The sequence below is a fragment of the Saccopteryx leptura genome, chromosome 6 (assembly GCF_036850995.1).
Source record: "Saccopteryx leptura isolate mSacLep1 chromosome 6, mSacLep1_pri_phased_curated, whole genome shotgun sequence".
Taxonomy (NCBI): domain Eukaryota; kingdom Metazoa; phylum Chordata; class Mammalia; order Chiroptera; family Emballonuridae; genus Saccopteryx; species Saccopteryx leptura.
In genome coordinates this window covers 176,780,755-176,794,357 of record NC_089508.1, presented here as the reverse complement: position 1 = coordinate 176,794,357, position 13,603 = coordinate 176,780,755, and the positions used below count along the sequence as shown (strand labels likewise).

The window sequence follows — 13,603 nt, the reverse complement described above, 5'->3', positions numbered from 1 at the left end:
TCTCTCCCTCTCCCTGGGATGCCAACGTGCCATGGATGTGGAGAGGCTGGAGGTTACTGTGAACGAGGCCATTCACTGAGTGTGGTGGGCAAGGCTGCCTGGCTGCAGATCCCGACTCCTCCAGTTTCTAGTAACTCAGGACAAGCTGGGCCTCAGTTTGCCCCTGTGCAAATCCAGGTGGTAAGCCGGTGCCCTCTCCGTAAGCTCAGTTCGGCATCTTATACAGAGAAAGCCCTCAACACGCGTCAGCTATATTTGTATTATTGCTTTTCTGGAACAAAGTTGTAAAAGCTGAGTACAAAACTCAACCGAAAGTCACCAGCAAAGCTGTGGCCAAGTTGCGACCATCCTAGTTCAGCGTTTCACAATACTGTGTATTCCTACTCAACAAAAACAACGTTTATTTAAATAGGTTTCTTACTACATTCATTCACCCTTACTTCCAGTCTTTGTTTGGTTCACCTCTCTTCGTTTCACACCTGTGGAAACTAAACACACTTGGGTTGGGGTCGCTACGATGCTAGATAGCCGAGCAAGGATTCAAACCCCGGTCTGATAGACTCCACCATGGACTAGGCATCCCAATTCAGAACTCCCAAGAGCTTGCGCAGTCTGACCACTCCGAAAGACTAGCTTTACATTAAGCTGAAAGTGAAACCGGCTAAATTTCTCCTTCCACACCCTATGGCTGCATCCCAGCTGACAGGAAGCACTTTGCACTGAGTAAGCTGATGAGAGATCTGTGGGGTGGTCATTTCCTAGGCTTCTCAGCACTGGTAGCAGCAGTGGTCTTTGTCAGGATGCTTTCTTTCTACAGTTTTACATAAAAAGACAAATGTTCCTAATGAGGGCAAGAGACAGATTTTATGCTAAGTCATCTTTAAGACACATGTCACAAGCGTAAGCAACAACAACAAAAACCTCCCCCTGCCTTGAAGTGACCAAAAGCTACAATAACCTTTCAGCCCCGAGTCTACACTGCGGTGGGGTGGGGTGGGGTGGAGCAAAGTTCTTCAAGGAGACTGTGATAGAATTTTGTACACTAAGAGTCAACCAAAATGTTCGGACGTCTAAAATTACCCTGTATCTTTGCAAAGTCAGACTTTCAAGCAGCAAGTTGATTCATGAAGCACTAACGAACTAATGGGGCCTGACCAGGCGGTGGTGCAGTGGATAGAGTGTCGGACTGGGACGCAGAGGACCCAGGTTTGAGACCCCGAGGTCGCCAGCTTAAGCGCCGGCTCATCTGGTTTAAGCAAAAGCTCACCAGCTTGGACCCAAGGTCGCTGGCTCAAGCAAGGGGTTACTCGGTCTGCTGAAGGCCCGCGGTCAAGGCACATATGAGAAAGCAATCAACGAACAACTAAGGTCTCGCAACGAAAAACTGATGATTGATGCTTCTCATCTCTCTCTGTTCCTGTCTGTCTGTCCCTGTCTATCCCTCTCTCTGACTCTCTGTCCCTGTAAAAAAAGAACAAAAAAAAAAAAAAGAACTAATGGGAAGTGCCAAACAGCATTTGTAGGAAAGGTTTTGGAGTGACATACCGTTGCTTTTCTCCCTGGGCAAGTATTTTAGAGCTGCTATGGCAACGTGGTCTTGAACAAGAGAACGGCCTGAAGTGCGTGTGTGGGCACACGTGTGCGTTTTATTAAACCCCCAGAACCTAGAACTAACACTGAAAGTGCCACTTCTACAAATAATAAGGCAACCATTAATTATGAGAGTTGAAAAGGGTCTTAGAACGAATGTATTTACTTGCAATTAAGTGCATTGAGGCGGGAGTCCACAGGCAAGGATGTGAACTTGATCTCGGGCAAATTTCTCCACTTTTTCAAGCCTTAGTTTACTCATCTGAAAATGGGGTAAATTTGAGGAGGCAGCAGAGTAGAACGCTTTACAGGAAAGCAGTCTGCATTCAAACTCCCCGGCAGGGAACGCTGGCTCTCACCCTTGACTGCGTGTGGCTCAGTTCTGTCACCTGTACAAGGAGGGTAATAAAAATGATGCCCACCTCACACGGGGTTGGTGAGCTGGACATGTAATAATGCGTGTAGAGCATGGTACCCGGTGCTCAACAAGTGGTCAGTAGACTTTACTTTTTTTTAAGACTTTCCACTTAGGGGGTTTTAAAAATAAGCACGAGAGGTAGTACATGGGGGGACATAGGAAGTAAGAATGACACGATAAAGCTAGGGCTCTAATTGCTGACCCCTGCCCCTCCAAAGCCCAACCCACAACCTACGGCAGCCCTAGTATTTTATATCTTTTATTTACTGGGGTTTGGTATAAAATTTTATTTTTACAAGTCTTTTGTTGCTGAATTCAAAAAATTTTGTTTGAAAACTTCTGTTCTAGACATCTCACATGTTACAGATAGGAAAAAAGTGATGACAAAGGGTGTTGTTCCAGTTTGTGCCACAGGGGGGCACCCAACCAGGGATTAGCTGTCCCTAGCCCTGCCTCCGCATCCTGAATTCTCACTTCCATGAAGCCCTCAGGACGATCACTTCTATCTTACAACTCTGCTGAGCCACCTCGTGTTGGTCAGGATGATGCCACAGTTTAGATTGATAAGGGAGCATAATGGGGCCAGTAGCAGTGATAGGGAAGTCAGAGTCAAATGCAGGTGGGAGAGGAGAAGACGGCATGATTGATGGGAAGGGGGAGGGGGAGGGGAAGGGGGAGGGGGAGAGGAGGGTGGAGAGCAGCAGACAGACCAGACAAGCTGACTGACTGAGGGCAGAGGCAATGACTGGGAGGAGGACAGCAGTATGGGGAAGAAAAAAGATGCTTAGTGGAACTAATACAACAGAGAACAATAGTCATTTCCAACTAGCATGTAGTGAACATTTAATTGTTAGTCAATTTACTACCCGCTTGACATAATTTCATTCAATCCTTCCAAGAATTTTAGAAGGTAGATACTTCTACACTCCACCACTCCCCCATTTTATAGATGAACAAACACAGGCACAGAGAGGTTAGATAACTTGCTTAAAGGCACACAGCTAGCAAAGGATAGAGATGGGCTAAAATCAGAGAGGGTTCATTTGTGATCTTTCAACCACTACATTTCAGTGATGCTTAGGGATCAACAGAAAGAAAGGTAGTAATAGTGTTATTAATGGAAGCAGTAGCATGAGTATTAGCAGCAGCTACTACTGAGTACTATTTTGTGGAAGGCACTGTGATGAGTCCATATAACGTGATCTCATGTTAATCGCAGGGGCAACCTGACATGGTAGCTGGTCTTCGATCAAACAACAAAGAAAACTGGCTCTGACGTTGGTAACTTGGCCAAAGTCACACAGCTGATGGGTGACAGAGCAGGAATTAAGATCCAGGTCAGCTCCGGCATCAGAGCTCCTAAACCACCCTTCTGGGTCGTGTTAACAGACAGCTACAAAGCACCCACTTCTTGTGTTCTTGGGTTCAATGACCCCAACAGTGGGACCACAGGAATTTCTGCAAATGTTTTTACAAACAAATTCTTGGGGCCTTCTCCCAGGGCTTCTAATTCAGTATGCCCATGTTTGGGTTGATGAGCTCAAACTTCTCAGAAGTTCCCTAGGTGATGATTTAAAAAAAAAAATTCTAATAATATTAAATTTATTCAATAACCTGGTGAAAGTTTTCATTGTAAGTTTCCGACAGTATAAAAAGTGCTAAACTGATTTGTAGATATCTAATATAGTAATATGATCATGACATACAGTAAACTTACAGGCAAAGAGGTGGGAGGGGAAAAGGAAGACTGTGATTACAGTCTAGTGATATGTAAATCAGTGCAGAGTAGATTGTCCAGCGGACAGTATGTTCTACCACCAATCCTGCAGCCAAAACGTACAGAAGAAAGGAACCATTGCCAAATAGTTCTGGGGGAAAATGATAGCGACCGGACTCTTGTCACACACCCGAAAGACCATAGGAGAGCTGACCCCACTCATGGACATGTCTGCATCTCGTGGCTTGTAGACTTTTCCACAGAGGAGAAATGTAAAATTTCAAGTTTAGATTAAGAACTACACAGCTGCTGGGTGCCCAGAAAAAGTGGCTCGTTCCTGATCGTTATTTATATAATCTAATGTTTAAAAATCCAGTTTTAAAAATAAGCACTGAGTCATGTCAGTATAAGGTAGGCAAACGATCCTCCCTGGTTATGGAAAGTCTGACCCTATCATGTGTTTTTCCTGAATTTTTAGAAAAGAGGCAAGAGAGTACTTTGGTTTGGGTTCAAGTGAGAGGCTTTTTTTTATTTTTTCATAAATATTTTAGTATTGAAGGACTCCATGTTTGGGATTTATCACCTGACATCTCACTGCTCAGGAAGCCTGACTACGTGACACCCAACTGAACCCAACCCACTCTGCACTAACGCATGTCTTTCCTCTTAATAGAAGTTTACTTCAATATAGTGGGAAAAATAACCCAAACCTTCATAGATGAAAACAAGTCAAACAAGCACTGTATAAAACCATCACAAAGGTCAACTGAAATAATCCAAAGCCAAAATGGAATTGTGCAGGTTTACAATGACGTCACCAGTTACGTAACACAGGCAACGGGGATTCTTAAGTTACAGCCAGGTCTAGTAATGGCTATAACATGCATACAGGTCCAGCCAGCTTCTCGCTAGACGGCCGGTTGTGAGGACAGGATGTGCTCTGTTACACTTCCTGGTGTGACCACACACCCCAGCCAGCGCTCCGTGTTGGCAGACGTGCCACAGAGACCTCATGACTTGAGAAATTGTCACCGGGGACCAGGCTCTGGGGTGTGGGGGTTCAACTGCCTTCATGTAAGAGAATCCAGGAAACTGGCCTAAATCACTTCTGTAGGTCCCATGTCACTCTTTCTGTCAGATGCACACAGTAACATCAGACCAATTAAAACGTGTCCTTACCCAGAACTCGTAACCTCTCTGCTCCGACTACCACTTCGTTGTTATCCGCAGAGAAGAGCAACTTTCCAGAGACTGTCTTCACTTCGAACTTTTGGCCATAAGCTTCGATGGCTTTTGGACCTAGAAACGAGAGAGGGAGAAGACATTAGTCTCCTTCAGTTACTAGAGCTTTTCATACAGTGTACACACCTGACAAGACTGTATTGGGCTTTAACATGCATGGATCGGTTTTCAGAAGCTAACCATGAACATCAGTCTCACATGACTGCAGCCATGCCTTGTCAGTTACCTTCTATCATATGCTCTTGGGCCATGGTTTCAAAGATCACCATGTTCTTCCTCCAGACTAATGCCTGACTGAGATTTCCCTCAGCTAAGCACTAAATTACTATCAAATACTGGTAAGTTTTGCATTGATTATATCAATGCACGGAAGGCTGACCACCTCTTGGCAGCCACCAGCATATCTTTGGCCAGCCCAACCTGGTGCCTTTAAATTCAGCTGAAATCTGTCCCACTCAGTACCCTTGACCCAATGGCTGCATCTGACACCAGACAAGTCAACTTCCTCAGTACATAGATCATTCCTGGCAGGAAAGGTTATAATAATGTCTTGCCAATTACTTGCCTGGGAAGTTGCTGAATCTTTTATGCTAGAACTTTATTTCATGAAAATAAATTGTAGAGGGTTTGTCATATGACCACTGATATTCTTGAAGGCGGGGTTACAGCGGCATAAGCAAGACGCTGCCCCCCAAGCCCACAGCACTGATCTTTTTTTTTTGTATTTGTCTGAAGCTGGAAACAGGGAGAGACAGTCAGACAGACTCCCGCATGCGCCCGACCGGGATCCACCCGGCACGCCCACCAGGGGCGACGCTCTGCCCCTCCGGGGCGTCGCTTTGCCGTGACCAGAGCCACTCTAGCGCCTGGGGCAGAGGCCAAGGAGCCATCCCCAGCACCCGGGCCATCTTTGCTCCAATGGAGCCTTGGCTGTGGGAGGGGAAGAGAGAGACAGAGAGGAAGGAGGGGGGGGGGAGTGGAGAAGCAAATGGGTGCTTCTCCTATGTGCCCTGGTCGGGAATCGAACCCGGGTCCCCCACACGCCAGGCCGACGCTCTACCGCTGAGCCAACCGGCCAGGGCCAGCACTGATCTTTTGATGGAGACGGACAGATACAAGTTTGAACATGTAAAAATAAATAAATAACTGCAGAGAGTTTTGGGGTATGATGGAAAAATAAAACAGGTTCATATGTTAGATTTCCTGAGAAAAGAAAGGAGACGATTCAGTCTGCCTGAGCTGAAGCTCCCAGAATACGTCCAGTTCACCAGAACCACCCAGGAGTGCAATGAGTCTCACTGAACCCAGTTCAGAGCAAAAGAAATTGATCCTTTGGTCTGGAAATCCATACCGAACAGATTTTGTGGGTAGGGTCCAAACATTTCATATTTAACCAGGCTTTTCCAGGAAATTCTGATAGACAATTTTTGTTTCCTCCCGGTTTTTAATAAAAGTAGTAACAGGAGAGACCACATGCCTTCCAGCCAGAATTAACCAGGAACGTTTCCTGTAGTTGAGTAAGTTGAGTTTAGTACTCATGGTCGTGAGGAAGAACACACTTCATGGGGAACCACAGAAGGCAGGTCGGTAATGAGGAAGAACTTATTACAGTGTTTGGCCTTATATCAGGCTACTTTGGGCAGGGTTGAAGGAAGCAAGACTTTGCTTTGGATTAGATGCTGTCAGGAAGTGGGAGTAATTTTACGACTGGTATCTTAAGAAATCTTTTCTAGAAGTAGGGAAGCCCAGAGCAATGCTAATGCTGTAATGAATAATGAAAGAACTGTATTATTAGCCCGGATAGAGGAACGTTTAGTCATTCTTGTGGTGTGGATAGATGTTTTCATTCTGTCTGAGCTGTCTTTGTTTCTGGTTTGTCTTTATCCTTCATGGCCAACCAAGTGGCTTTGTCTGGTGTTGATGTTCTGTGAGATTATTTATGGTCCAAGAGGAGAACACCATGGCTTGGCTGGTCTTTCCCAGTCAGCCCCTGGACATCTGGGGATGCTTTCCTTTTCGTCAGAAGATAAGAATTTTGTCCCAATTCATTTTCTGGTAACGTGACTTTGAGCGAATCATTTGATCTTCCTGAACTTCATTATCTGCATCCATAAAATTATACTATCACCCTATTCTATCTACTCCAGAGAAAGGTTAAAATGATCAAATTATACTGTTTATAAAAATAACTTTGTAGGCAAAAAAAAAAAAAAAAGAAAGAAAGAGTACTGTGAAAATTGCTCTTGCGATTATCATCATCATCGTGCTCACGGCCATCAGCACTTTTCTAACGCAGTGCTCACAACGCACCGAAAGAATTAACGATGGGAGCCTCCTAGGGCACGTGCCTCATTCATAGAATCTTGTCAACTCGGCAGACCTGAGCTCTTGCTAGACCATCCACATTAGCCCTAAAATTGATAAAAATAAGGACATGAACAAGGCTTTTTAATGAGTGGGGAACTGCATCAGCAGACACAGCACAGGATTCCCCAACGGCAGAGGACACGGGCGTTATCTTCGCTGACCACCTCCATGCTGTGGGTGAGAACAGCCCGTGGCAGAAAGGCTGAGAGCTTGCTCAGGGTCCTCCGGTGAACTAATGGCAGATCGGGGCCTGGAGCTGAGCTTCTGCAATTGTTCCACAGGAGAAAAGGGAGGTGTGTTTGTCCCGGAAGGAGAAGGGGGCTGGAGTCAACAGGAGGGGCAGGCCGAGAGGGAGCTTTCGGAGGGATGAGGGGAAGGAGAAAGCTGGAGACAAGGACCCGTGAGAGACCCTAAAAGAAGAGCCTTGTTCACGAGGGCTTTGGGTTAGTTGCCCTGGGAGGAATAAGACGCGTTGATTTCCTGGTCACACCCAAACCTTCAGGAAAATCTGTATTACTTCTCAATGCTTTGGGATTATTACCTTTTTTAAGGTGTGTGTGTGGGGGGGGGGTGTGATTCTGGATCAGCAGTGAGAATGAATGAATGATGAATGACCTCGGGTTGGGCACGGGTGAGCACAGTGGGCCCACTCTGGATCCAGTCAGACGGCAAAGTGGCGGTGTGACTAGGGAACTCAGTACTCGGACTCTGCCTCCACGGACCCAGGCAGTCACATGAGACACAGCCCCTGTGGAGTCAAGAACACCTGCCTCTGTGTACACGGTGGTTACCTATGAACAGTAACGATACACACAGGGGGGTGTACTGAAGACAGGAGGGAATCAGAGGGCACAAAACACAATTAAGTGATCTTGCTTTCCAGGGCTTCTCAAAACACAAGATGGAATTTACCAAGGGCCAGAACCACTTGGGTGCATAACGCTCATTAATTGGTGGTTTTAGCCAAAACCACCCGCAGAGAGAGAGACTGCTGGCTCAGCGGCGCAGATGGCCTGTGCTTTTCCCATTTCACCTGGGGCTGCCAAACCTCCTCTGGCATGGTGAGATCCTGAAAGCTGATTCTAGAGAGAACACGAAAGGAACGGGAGACTGACTGCTCCGGAGGTCCCTTGGTGAACCCGTTGTTCCTTTCTGGGATAGGAAAAAAGAAATCACTATTTGCAACCTGAAAGTAATCTCCTGTCAATCCCCATCTGTGCACAGCAGTGTGTGTGTGTGAAGCACCTCATTCATTAATCCCTAAACAGGGAGACCTGGGGTCCAACGGGGTGCCCCAGCCGTGTCCTAGTCAAGCCACTGCCACCAAGGGACCAAACTCCCTTGATCCCGGGCCCCTTCCCCCCTCTGGCAAGATGCTGTGGAAGATTCCCCCTACAATTTTACTTCCCGCAGGTCAGAGGGCTCCCTGGCTGGACCCACTAAGGAGCTGATACTAAATCAGCGGCTGGGTCAAAGGCGCATTTGTGCTCTAGCCTGGGAACTTAACCGTCATGCAAAAAGGTTGTTTCATGTGGCAGGGTTCCCTGAATTGCTAATATTGGAATTTCTTTGGGGTGTTTGAGACATTCTTTAGGTAAACAGGGAGTTCTTGACTCCTTTGGATTGCCTTAGTAAACCTGGCCTCTTGGATGGCAGGAGTCAATTGCTGTTGGGAAAGTACACCACCAGGCATAACAGGAAACTGTCTCCTGAAACTGCTCTGCGCTGTCCCCCGTGGGCATAAATATGAACAGAGAACCTGAGTGAACGCTTTAGGGTGTGTGTGTGTGTGTGTGTGTGTGTGTGTGTGTGTGTGTGTGTGTAGGAGTGCTTAGAATGATCGTTTGAACACATCTGCCACGCTCCTTAGAAATCACTGTGGGTTGGCAGCGTTAGAATGGCTATCCCGCACCTGGCCTGAAGAGTTAAGGACAGGTGGGTCAGTTCCCGAGGGCCTGACTCGGCCAGGGAGACAGCAAAACAGAAGGCAGGGTGGGAGGGAGGCAAGAGAGAGGAGGGACTAGAAGAGGGAAAAGGGAGAGAGACCAGAGAGACAAGGAGGGAGAAAGAAGGGGCAGGGGGAAAGAGGAGCGAGAGGGGGAGGGGGAGAGACAGATGGGGAAGAAGGGGACAGAGAAAGGGATAGAGGCGGCAGGGAGAGGGGGAGACGGGAGGGAGAAGGGCGGGGTGGGAGCGGGGCTCCCTGCTGAAGAATAGTCAGTGGGGCAGCTCCAGCTTTATCAAAACAAAATCTCTCAAGTCAGCGGAATCTCCCACTGCAAACAAACGGCAAATGATCAACAGGCTAAGTAAGTTCCCTTTGAATGTGGAACTCTGGGAGCGGGAGGTTGGATTTATTCCCCTCCTGGAGGCAATTTTCACACAGGCCACTTAAATCATTGCTTACCGAAGCTGTTTATTTAATTATTTAGCACTGCGACTGCGGGCCAGATGTTCTGTAAGCACCGCCGGCAGTCCACTCCACACACAGGCTGGAGCAACGCTGACGCACTGCCCCTCCCGCCCCAGCTCTCCGCTGGTAGACGGTCCGCGTCGCCCCTCCCACCCCAGCTCTCTGCTGGTAGGTGGTCCGCGTCGCCCCTCCCACCCCAGCTCTCCGCTGGTAGAGGGTCCGCGTCGCCCCTCCCACCCCAGCTCTCCGCTGGTAGACGGTCCGCGTCGCCCACGGGCTCTGGATCCCCAGACACCCACACGCGGGGGTCCTGTGGGGTGGCCAGTGCGGCTCTCGCCCAGACACCAGCCTGGGCACGGAGGCACCTGTTTCCCATGGCGTGCGTACTAGCGAGGCTCCTGGTGTTTTAGTCACAGTGATGCTCCAGGGCACTCCGGCAACTGGCTTCTCAGAATGTCCATCTGCCTACTTTTCTCTCAGCCCTGAAGCCAAACAAATGGCATTTTCTGTCTGGAAGTACCGCAATGCCATTCACGCACAAACCCCTTCTCCCTTCCACGATGGGGTGCTGCTGGTTCTTGTTCACTGCTGCTCATAGCATCAGAGGGGACACCGGTCCTCCCCCTGAACACATCAGCACGGCCACGAGGCCCAAGCTCATCATTGTAAGCGTTATTGTGAATAACCAACCCTTGTTTAAATTTCAGGAATAGGCAGCTTAAAACCCAGTGGGTGCTTCCCACAGCTGTTAGGAGCAGAGCTGGTACGCTGAAAGGAACCCCACACACAGTCCGTGGGGGTGCACCTGCCTCGCACAGTTGAGTTTCGTTCAAAGTCAGCACGTACGGCAAATACGGCTGGATTCAAACTCCCAGTACAAGTCCCTCTTACAGCCCATCGAGTGCAGTGTGCGTGGTTCTATGGGTGCTGTGCTCTCTCCCAGCTAAGCCAGCACAGTCAGCTTCTCCTCCAGTGATGGAGCAGAGAGCTCTCTGTGCTCGAGCGCCAGATGACGCAGCTGGCCTGTGTGCAGGGGCAGCGCTACATGAAAAGCAGTTTATTCCCCCCTAAACAAGTATCATTGGAGTTGTATTCGTTAAGTGTGTGTATGTGAAGACACTCTACCCTTCGGTAGAATCAGGGAGGACATGCTACCTTCTCTTTCTCCATGCTGTGAAATGTGTTAGCACACATTCCTGTCTTTAGTTCACATGGCATTATTACATTCAATTTTTGGTGATGCATTTTTCTGAGTGTGGAGCACGGGCCAGGCGCTGCTAAGCTCTTCCTTCTCTTACCTGTGATCAGCTGAGTTAGCACTTTAGTCTGGTCGTTGAGAATGTTCACAGTCACATTTCTGGCTGATTTGAAGTACAGGGCATTACCCTGTAAGAAGAAAATAAGAGAAAAGAAACCACATGAAAATGACAGTAGATTTCAGAACAAAAAAACAACAACTGAAATTCCCAACTCTTGAAGAGGCTGAACTGATTTTAGCCAAGTTCTCATTGATGAGACTTTATTTAAAATCTTCAAATGTTTAATGATCCTCACATATGTGATTATTAATTGGCATTCATCCAGAATGAATTTCCTCCAAAGAACTACACAGATAGATGCACGCCCAACGTAGATTTCCCTGACATACACACAGTCATGCTCGCCTGGGACACACTGCTATAATTCTTCCAACACCTGTAAAAGAAAGATGACCAGGAAAAAAAAAAAAAAAGCATGAACCAGGTCATGAATGTAACGAGCCTGGCAAGGCAGCTGGGCAGTGTGATTTTATCTGGCCTTCTGGTTCTGCTTACTGAGACAAAACCATGAAAGCACAAGCCAAGCCAAGCACCCCGGGGTCTTAGGTCTTAGGGCAAGTTGAGGAAACAGTCCTCTCTTGTCTGAGGCGAAGCCCTATCTGCCCTGGAAGATTCTCCTCTCTCCCCTGTGCCCCGCCCACTCGCCAGGGCAGCCTCTGGTCTGGGGAGTTTCATTCTTCCCTAGGAGACTCAGGACGGAGATAATGCCCCATTGCTCCCACAATGGACCAGAAGAACAGGCCACATCAGTACTCTTCCCAAATCACCACAGCACACAGCATTGTGATGGAGAAGAATCCGGTCACATTTGTTTCTCTAAAGCAGAAAAGAACCAAATTTCTTCTTGATTGAGTTCACTGAAGTGAATATTGTTTATTCTACAGTGCCCTCCAAGGGCTACCGCATGCATGTGGCTATTTGAATATTGAATGGCTCCATCCTGCTCTCATTTTGAAATTATTGTATCTGAGTTTTAAAAATGTATTATTTGACCTGTGGTAGTGCAGTGGATCAAGTGTCAACCTGGAATGCAGAGGTTGCCGGTTCGAAACCCCAGGCTTGCCCCATCAAGGCACATATGAGAAGTAACAACTGTGAGTTGATGCTTTCCGCTCCTGTGCCCTGCCTTTCTCCCTCTCCATCCTCTCTCCAAAATAAATAAAAATTAAAATCTTAAAAAGTGCATTATTTATTCTTATATAGAAACACTACATGTAGATGTCCAATACCACAAAACTGATGTCAGAGGGCAGTGGCTTACACCTCTCACCACTGCAAGATCTTTCAGTTTGCTAGCGTAGACCAAAAACGGGCCCTGTAATAAATCTAACCGGAAGTAACCTCACAGGGCAATCTGATCCCAAGTTCCTAATGGGGAAGGTTGTGGTGGGTAGTCGTGACCCAGGTCAATAACTTCTTTCAGTAAAAGGTGTGGCCTTTATCATGTTGAGATATTTTCCTTCTATACCCATTTTGTTGAGAGTCTTAAACATAAAATTGTGTTGTATTTTATCGAAAGCCTTTTCTGCGTCTATTGATAAGATCATGTGGTTTTTGTTCTTTGTTTTGTTGATATGGTGTATTACGTTAACCGTTTTACGTATGTTGAACCATCATTGAGATTCTGGGATGAATCCCACTTGATCATGATGTATTATTTTTTTAATATGTTGTTGTATTCGATTTGCTAGTATTTTGTTTAGTATTTTAGCATCTGTATTCATTAGAGATATTGGTCTGTAGTTTTCTTTTTTTGTGCCATCCTTGCCTGGTTTTGGTATGAGGGTTATGTTAGCCTCATAAAATGTGTTTGGAAGTATTACTTCTTCTTCAATTTTTTGGAAGACTTTGAGTAGAATAGGAACCAAGTCTTCTTTGAATGTTTGATAAAATTCGCTGGTATAGCCGTCAGGGCCTGGACTTTTATTTTGGGGGAGGTTTTTAGTGGTTTTTTCTATTTCTTCTCTACTAATAGGTCTCACATGATAAAGGCCATATATGATAAACCATCAGCTAACATCATATTAAATGGTACTAAACTGAAGGCTTTCCCCCTTAAATCAGGAACAAGACAGGGTTGTCCACTCTCTCCACTCTTATTTAATGTGGTACTAGAGGTTCTAGCCAGAGCAATCAGACAAGACAAAGAAATAAAAGGCATCCATATCGGAAAAGAAGAAGTAAAGGTATCACTTTTTGCAGATGATATGATCCTATACATCGAAAACCCCAAAGAATCCACAAAAAGACTACTAGAAACAATAAGCCAATACAGTAAGGTCGCAGGATACAAAATTAACATACAGAAGTCAATAGCCTTTCTATATGCCAGCAACGAAACAACTGAGAATGAGCTCAAAGGAATAATCCCCTTCACAATTGCAACAAAAAAAAATAAAATACTTAGGAATAAACATAACAAAGAATGTAAAGGACTTATATAATGAAAACTATAAACTATTGTTAAGAGAAATCAAAAAAGATATAATGAGATGGAAGAATATTCCTTGTTCTTGGTTAGGAAGAATAAATATAAT

The 13,603-nt window shown here is 46.3% G+C and overlaps 1 protein-coding gene across 3 annotated transcripts in view; it reads right to left on the bottom strand.

Moving 5' to 3' along the window:
- Positions 1 to 13,603, bottom strand: part of LOC136377638 (delta-sarcoglycan) — a 427,945-nt gene that overhangs the window by 135,103 nt on the left and 279,239 nt on the right. For all 3 annotated transcript variants that reach the window (XM_066344714.1, XM_066344713.1, XM_066344715.1), the window contains exons 4-5: positions 11,046 to 11,133; positions 4,905 to 5,024 (exon numbers count right to left, since the gene is read on the bottom strand). In XM_066344714.1, the coding sequence (XP_066200811.1) occupies positions 4,905 to 5,024; positions 11,046 to 11,133 (208 nt within the window). The remainder of the gene's footprint in view (positions 1 to 4,904; positions 5,025 to 11,045; positions 11,134 to 13,603) is intronic.